Raw genomic sequence first — 8846 nt, 5'->3', positions numbered from 1 at the left:
GCTAGTACTTATTCTACCTATAAGTGCCTTGCATAAAGGGTATGGGCTCAATGATAAAAAAAAGTCACTGTTATGTAGAGAAATCAAGCAAAATCTTTGGGAATTTTTTTTAGACTTTATATTGTAATGTATTAAATAATCTCACCATGCCAGAGAGCTTTAGATCAGTGATGTCCAACTTCCTAACACTTGGGGGCCACAGATCAATAGAAGCCTTACAGGCCACATATCAATTAATAGCTATTAAACACAAATAATGATATATTTCCTTTATGTGTCAAGTCCCAACTGGTCTAAATTTAGTGTGCAGGTTATCCTCAGGCTGCTTTTGTCCACTCCTGGGTTGTTGTTTTTTTACTTCTGGATACCATATTTTCCCACCCACAGAAGCTTCAAAGCTCCCATTTTAATTTTGCTTGTTTTTCCCATACAGGTGGTGAGACTCCACGATCCATTACTGCTGGGAATTACTCTTCCCTGCCACTAGGAGGAGGCAAAGATTCCCAAACCTAAACTCCTCCCACCTCACTGGCACTCAGTCTTGTCTTTGCCTCTGCTGGAGTTTTTTAGAATGAAGATGTGCATTTGATACTTCAGTGAGAGAGGTTCACAAAGTTTATGACACAATTTTAGTTCTGCTCTTTTCCAGGGGCTGCAAAAGCTAGTGCAAAGGGCCGCATGTGGTCCATGAGCTGCCAGTTAGCTATCCCTGATTTAGCTCATCAGGCGTTTTATGAGATTCAGGTACTTTTCTCTTCACTTCTGTTTGTTCTTTATTTCATGTAACTATAATGCTGTGTAATATAGTGGCAACATTTGCCGATGGTTTCCCTTTAAATGACTTATTTCATTGTAGATGACAGTAGGTGGCAAATGTTTATGTATATATTATTTATATGTGCTTGATAATGCATGTTTCAGTGAGAATTTATTAGAATATGACCACTTTTTATCTTCCAGGTCCTGAAGATCTAGCCCAGCATGGCACAGGGACAGGAAGGTGTATCTTTGTTGTCCTTGATTGTTCTTGGAATCTTATTGAGGATGTGTCTACTGCCCATTGGAAGTGGGTAAGAGATGGCAAAGGTTGTTCTGTGTGGGATACACAGTCTTACATGGAGATAAAACCTAATCTGGCCTGCACATTTGTGAAGTAGCTGTAACATTAAACTTTTTTGAGGCTCTTAGATATCCCTGTGATAATAAGGCCTCACCTTTTAAATTAGCTTACCACTCTACTGGCCCTTTTTTGTACTTCATGCATTGTCACATGCAAAGCAAATGTCATGAATAGAGGTTGTTGCTTTTTTCTGTTAAAGGGACTCTACACACAAATTGTAAACTACATTATTAGAAACTTTCATATATAAGAATAATATTCACAATGAAAACTGCAGCTTTATTTTGTCAAATAAATATATTGTTTTATATTTATTATTTTTACTGATTTGCCTGTCCCCTAGAACAAAAGAACCCCTGGTAACCAATCACAAACTAATATTCAGATATAGCACAAACTGTTTGCACATTTGCAGTCTGGGGTAGCCTGCACTCTTGTATTCCCTCAAGGTGGCTTAGCACTGATTCAACTTGGTCACTATTGCAAAGAATGGTTTCCCTACCATGATTGCTGATGCTAAACTGATAATCCGCTTTTTAAAAGCATGTGACACCATAGAAGCTTAGGGAGGGAGGAAAAGTAAACTAAAGCTCACATAAATTGTCTTAAAGTATTAACCCAAGCCTCCCTGGGAGAAAGTGAAGCAAACACATTTTTTAGATGTGTTTTACAATAGAAGGCTGCAAAATTTCACTTGCTATAATGAAACTTTTTTTTTTTTTTTTTTTTTTTTTTTTTTTTGAGTTTAATAAATTTTTATTGATAGTAATAAAAGAAGTATACAAAAACCAAGGAGACGCAGCTCCAATCCAACAAAATAAAGTTCACAAGAATGAGAAGTGGGGGTCAGTGTCTCATGAATAGAAATAAAATTTTAACACTTATAACACTTACAAAGTACTGTGAACAAATATGACCTGTCGAGCCTTGATTCATGGCTGACAAGTCTGAACTCAGGAGGGGAGGGGGTCTTAAAGGCTGATCGTACAACAGGTTTTCTAGAGAGAAAGAGAGGAGGGTGGAGGGGAAAAGGTATGGTAGAAGGGGAGGGGGAAGTGGTATGGAAGAGGGTGTGGAAAGAGGGTTAAGGGCCATCTAGAGAAGAATATGCTTATGTGAGATAGGCTTCTGTCGTAAGGGGGGGTATGTGCGTGGGGTTATGTATCTTGGGCAGTTGCGTTAGGCCTCCAGTCTGTATTTTGAGTCTCCTTCCAGTCAGCCCAAATCATTTCAAACAGGTCATATTTATTTAATTTGTGAAAGATATCTCTTTCCATTGTATAACTGTATGCCATGTTATTACAGATCATATAATGAAACATTTTATGCGTTGCTAGTTAACCCCGAAGGAAAGAAATAATGAAAATGGCACAATGTAAAGCTGATGACTTCCTGATAGGGAAAACAGTAACATAATAATAAAGTGCTGTCAAATAAGTGTGGGAGTAACTGTAAAAACACAAAGGCTAAATAACAAAAAACACCGCAAACAAAGGGTTAGATCATTTTATGCCCCAATTTGAGAAAAAAAGCGCTGATATATGATCAGAGAATCTCACCACCTCCACCAGTCCTGAGAGCTTCTTCCCACACGCTGAGATGATTACAGCAGCACAGGAACAGGAATGGAATATCACAGGAAAGCATACTAAAACAATTAACCTTTAGTGCTTTAACAAGTTTTAGTGCGGGTGGGAGTAATAGACTGTGTACAGCTCATTTAAACAAAAATGTAAAAGGTGCTAAAAATTGCCGATATAAGGCCAGATTATGAGTGGAGCCCTATCAGTTACACGCGATTGCGCTCAAGCACCCACAATAAACCCTATCACTGGTGCTTGAGTGCGATCTTGATTTCGCTAGAATGATTACAGTGTCCTCAGAGCTCTGGTTAACTTTTGTGCAAAAAAAAAGTCACAAAACACAACAAAAATACATTAAAAAGTACAGTTGCACTCATAATAACATTATCTAATAAAATTATGTAAAAAAATATTGCACAAAGTTATAAGGGCTCAAAGATATGAGGTCTTGGGTGTTAGAAAAGAAAAAGGCAGGAAAACGGCTTTAACATAGAGATACATACATATACAAATCTAAATATGTGTTTATATATATTATATATTTGATTATATGTGTGTACATATGTTTTTAAATGTGTTTAAATTTATATATAGCAAGTAAAGAAAGGATGGCTGGTCTGGAGATGGTGCTTCAAAAAAAACTTGTTTATTCAGAACTGTTCAAAACATCAAATGGTATGTCCTGTGCAGGAAAAGGCCTGAAGCATTTTGCGCATGCGCACATGTGCTTCATAAAAAATATGTGTTTGTATATATATTATATATTTGTTTATATGTGTATACATATGTATATATATATATATATATATATATATATATATATATATATATGTTTAAATGTATTTACAGGCCTATATACACATATAAACACATATGTACACAAATATAGACATATATATATATATATATATATATATATATATATATATATGTGTGTGTGTGTGTATTATGCCATTATATGCTTCTAATATACATTTGTATTAAGAATAAAATACTCTCTGTATAACATTATATACTAATAAATATTTTAAAGTTATTCTTATATCTAAAAACAGAATATTCTTGCTCACATGGCAGCAAGCTGAGGCAGGAATAATTGCACACATACATATTTAGCCAGGGATATATACACACACTCAGATATATATATATATATACACACACACAATCACAGATACACACAAACACTCTCACACACACCAACACTCTCTCACACAAGCTATCTCTTACACACTCACACAAACTAACTCTTACAAATTAGACTCACACTTTTAAACACTGTCACGCAGTTTCTCTCACATATATTCTCACTTTCTTGCACACACATCTAATTTCTCACTCTTTCATATTCTCACTATATTCACACACACAAACTCCCTTACACACAATTGTTTTGCAGTTACTATGGATACGTGTCACATTTATTACTGTAGCACCCTTACTTCTTAAAGGCACTAAAAGAAATTTCAAGGTTGTTCGGGACCACTGGCTTTTTCAACCCCCGTATATATATATATATATATATATATATATATATATATATATTTATAAATACTCCAAAAAGTGAATCTACCATCCAGGGTCAACTGCCTGGGTGCAAATATGTAAAGTATACAGACCAAAGAAAGATGCACTCACAAGGCTTGTGTTATCAAAGAGTCAATGATTTATTGACGTTTCGAGGATTAAACCATCCCCTTCATCAAAATAAAGAAAAGTGTCAAATACCACTCTTATATAGTGTATACAGTGTAATCAATAAATTAATCTGGTGTCTTCTCCTAAATAATTGCCTTGAAATCCGGTGTGGAATTAAGTCCATAAGGATAGATAGTTCCCAATCTGTTTATCCACTCGGCTTCTCGTCTCAGAAGAATTTTGTTGCAATCTCCCCCTCTGTCCAATTTAGGGACATGGTCGATGAGAATGATCCTGATGGACGATACCCGATGTGTTTTCTCCAAACAGTGACGTGCCACAGGCTGGTCAGACTGACCCTTATCAAAGGCTTGCCTTATGGCCGATCTATGATTTGCCATTCATTCTCTCATAGTCCCCCACGTTTTACCCACATAGTAAAGGGCACTAGGGCAAATAAGGATGTAGATTACATGCGTGTATTACATGAAACAGAATATCTAATATTATACGTTTTATTCTGATTGGCAAAAGTAGAATTTTGTGACGTAACATACGATCCGCCGGTCTCAGTCCGACACAGATCGATGCTTACGTCACTACAGATGTTCCGAATGCAAATTTGGCACTATCTGACAACTTTTGCTACTTATCAAATGCCTAACAGGTATGCTCGTCACTATTCCAGCCCAGCGTACCTGGTTTTCAATACACCTCCCTAGAGGCGGCGAATGCCATTGGAATCAATGGGAGTCTGAAAGCAGCGAAAGCTTATGTTTGATGCTGCCAGATACGCCATTGATTTCTATGGGAGAATAAAAGTTATGTTTACACCTAACACCCTAACATAAGCCCCGAGGTATTAACCCCTAAACCTAACAACCCGCTAACTTTATATATAGGGGGGTAGTTATCAACGTGTCAACTTTCCTGCCTTCGCCGGCCCAATACGCCCGCCTAAGCTCACCTCACATTGCCGCCGCGGACCTGAAAAATTTCGCCTAAGTTATCAAATAAAGCTGTCAAAAAGCCGCGCACCAAGTACGGGGCGATGAGCAGCGGACTGTGAGAGTTATCACTCATCCGATCTCGCTGCTCTTCAGCTTTTTCCCAGCTTTATTGCTAGCCTGTCACTAAGCACTCACACTAAACTGCACTGTTCTACCCCCTATACCGGCGCTCCCGGAGCCCCCCGCAACTAAATAAAGTTAGTAACCCCTAAACCGCCACTCCCAGATACCGCCACAACTATAATAAATGTATTAACCCCTAAACCGCCGCTCCCGGACACCGCTGCCACCTACATTATACCTAGTAACCCCTATCCTGCCCCCCCCTATACTGTCGCCCTCTATAATAAAGTTATTAACCCCTATCCTGCTGATCCCGCACCTCGCCGCAACTAAATAAATAGTTTAACCCCTAAACCGCCGCTCCCAGACCCTGCCGCAACCTATATTAAATTTATTAACCCCTAATCTGCCCCCCACTACACCGTCGCCACCTATAATAAATTTATTAACCCCTATCCTGCCCCCCACTACACCGCCGCCACTGTAATAAAATTGTTAACCCCTAAACCTAAGTCTAACACTAACCCTAACACCCCCCTAACTTAAATATTAATTAAATAAATCTAAATAATATTTCTATTATGAACTAAATTAATCCTATTTAAAACTAAATACTTACCTTTAAAATAAACCCTAATATAGCTACAATATAAATAATAATTATATTGTAGCTATCTTAGGATTTATTTTTATTTTACAGGTAACTTTCAATTTATTTTAACTAGGTACAATAGCTATTAAATAGTTATTAACTATTTAATAGCTTACCTAGCTAAAATAAAGAGACATTTACCTGTAAAATAAAAACTAACCTAAGTTACAATTACACCTAACACTACACTATACTTAAATAAATTATTCCTATTTAAAACTAAATACTTACCTGTAAAATAAACCCTAAGATAGCTACAATGTAATTAATAATTACATTGTAGCTATCTTAGGATTTATATTTATTTTACAGGTAACTTTGTACTTATTTTAGCTAGTTAGAATAGTTATTAAATAGTTATTAACTATTTAATTACTACCTAGCTAAAAGAAATACAAAATTACCTGTAAAATAAATCCTAACCTAAGTTTCAATTAAACCTAACACTACACTATCTTTAAATGAATTAAATAAATTAAATACAAATAACTACAATTAAATACAATTACATAAACTAACTAAAGTACAAAAAAAAGCTAAGTTACAAAAAATAAAAGTTACAAACATTTTAAAAATATTACAACAATTTTAAGCTACTTACACCTAATCTAAGACCCCTAATAAAATAACAAAGCCCCCCAAAATAAAAAAATGCCCTACCCTATTCTAAATTAAAAAAGTTCAAAGCTCTTTTACCTTACCAGCCCTTAAAAGGGCCTTTTGTGGGGGCATGCCCCAAAGAATTCAGCTCTTTTGCCTGTAAAAGAAAAATACAACCCCCCCCAACATTAAAACCCACCACACATACCCCTAATCTAACCCAAACCCCCCTTAAAATAACCTAACACTAATCCCCTGAAGATCATCCTACCTTTAGTCGTCTTCACTCAGCCGAGCAGCGATGGAACTGAAGAGGAGACCCGGAGCGGCAGAAGTGATCCTCCAAGCGGCGCTGAAGAAATCTTCCATCCGATGAAGTGATCCTCCAAGCGGCGCTGAAGAACTCTTCCATCCGGGCGATGTCATCTTCCAAGAGGCGCTGAAGAAGTCTTCTATCCGGGCGATGTCATCTTCCAAGCCGGGTCTTCAATCTTCATCCCGCCGACGCGGAACATCCTTCTTTACCGACGGACTACCGACGAATGAAGGCTCCTTTAAGGGACGTCATCCAAGATGGCGTCCCTTCAATTCCGAATGGCTGATCGGAACAGCCAATAGAATGCGAGCTCAATCTGATTGGCTGATTGGATCAGCCAATCGGATTGAACTTGAATCTGATTGGCTGATTCAATCAGCCAATCAGATTTTTCCTACCTTAATTCCGATTGGCTGATAGAATCCTATCAGCCAATCGGAATTGAAGGGACGCCATCTTGGATGACGTCCCTTAAAGGAGCCTTCATTCGTCGGTAGTCCGTCGGGAAAGAAGGATGTTCCGCGTCGGCGGGATGAAGATTGAAGACCCGGCTTGGAAGATGACATCGCCCGGATAGAAGACTTCTTCAGCTCCTCTTGGAAGATGACATCACCCGGATGGAAGAGTTCTTCAGCGCCGCTTGGAGGATCACTTTATCGAATGGAAGATTTCTTCAGCGCCGCTTGGAGGATCACTTCTGCCGCTCCGGGTCTCCTCTTCAGTTCCATCGCTGCTCGGCTGAGTGAAGACGACTAAAGGTAGGATGATCTTCAGGGGATTAGTGTTAGGCCCCCCGCAACTAAATAAAGTTAGTAACCCCTAAACCGCCGCTCCCAGACACCGCCACAACTATAATAAATGTATTAACCCCTAAACCGCCGCTCCCGGACACCGCTGCCACCTACATTATACCTAGTTACCCCTATCCTGCCCCCCCCATACCGCCGCCACTGTAATAAAATTATTAACCCCTAAACCTAAGTCTAACACTAACCCTAACACCCCCTAACTTAAATATTAATTAAATAAATCTAAATAATATTTCTATTATGAACTAAATTAATCCTATTTAAAACTAAATACTTACCTTTAAAATAAACCCTAATATAGCTACAATATAAATAATAATTATATTGTAGCTATCTTAGGATTTATTTTTATTTTACAGGTAACTTTCAATTTATTTTAACTAGGTACAATAGCTATTAAATAGTTATTAACTATTTAATAGCTTACCTAGCTAAAATAAAGAGAAATTTACCTGTAAAATAAAAACTAACCTAAGTTACAATTACACCTAACACTACACTATACTTAAATAAATTATTCCTATTTAAAACTAAATACTTACCTGTAAAATAAACCCTAAGATAGCTACAATGTAATTAATAATTATAGTGTAGCTATCTTAGGATTTATATTTATTTTACAGGTAACTTTGTATTTATTTTAGCTAGTTAGAATAGTTATTAAATAGTTATTAACTATTTAATTACTACCTAGCTAAAAGAAATACAAAATTACCTGTAAAATAAATCCTAACCTAAGTTACAATTAAACCTAACACTACACTATCTTTAAGGGACGTCATCCAAGATGGCGTCCCTTCAATTCCGATTGGCTGATAGGATTCTATCAGTTAGAGAACCCCTATTAATGAAAAGTAGATCAACACTTCAAAAGTTTAAATTCCTCCCATTTCCCATGAATCCTCAGTCGTTTCCTTTGCCTCCTTGATGGAGTGAGGTAAATCTCTGTCATGTTGTGGTGTCCTTTGCCTCCTCAGGTCAGGAAAGCAATTTGCATATGTCATAACTCATGGACTCTCACCATCTGATGAAAGAAATAATTTCTACACTTTTTA

At 37.2% G+C, this 8846-nt stretch overlaps 1 protein-coding gene across 2 annotated transcripts in view; it reads left to right on the top strand.

Moving 5' to 3' along the window:
- The first annotated feature begins 981 nt into the window (after window positions 1–981).
- The window catches only part of GABRA3 (gamma-aminobutyric acid type A receptor subunit alpha3), a 177745-nt gene continuing 169880 nt past the window's right edge, over window positions 982–8846 (top strand). For both annotated transcript variants that reach the window (XM_053691083.1, XM_053691079.1), the window contains exon 1: window positions 982–1070. In XM_053691083.1, coding sequence (XP_053547058.1) covers window positions 982–1070 — 89 coding nt within the window. The remainder of the gene's footprint in view (window positions 1071–8846) is intronic.

The sequence above is a fragment of the Bombina bombina genome, chromosome 1, assembly GCF_027579735.1.
Source record: "Bombina bombina isolate aBomBom1 chromosome 1, aBomBom1.pri, whole genome shotgun sequence".
NCBI classification, from domain to species: Eukaryota; Metazoa; Chordata; class Amphibia; order Anura; family Bombinatoridae; genus Bombina; species Bombina bombina.
This window is presented reverse-complemented; position numbering and strand designations above follow the sequence as displayed.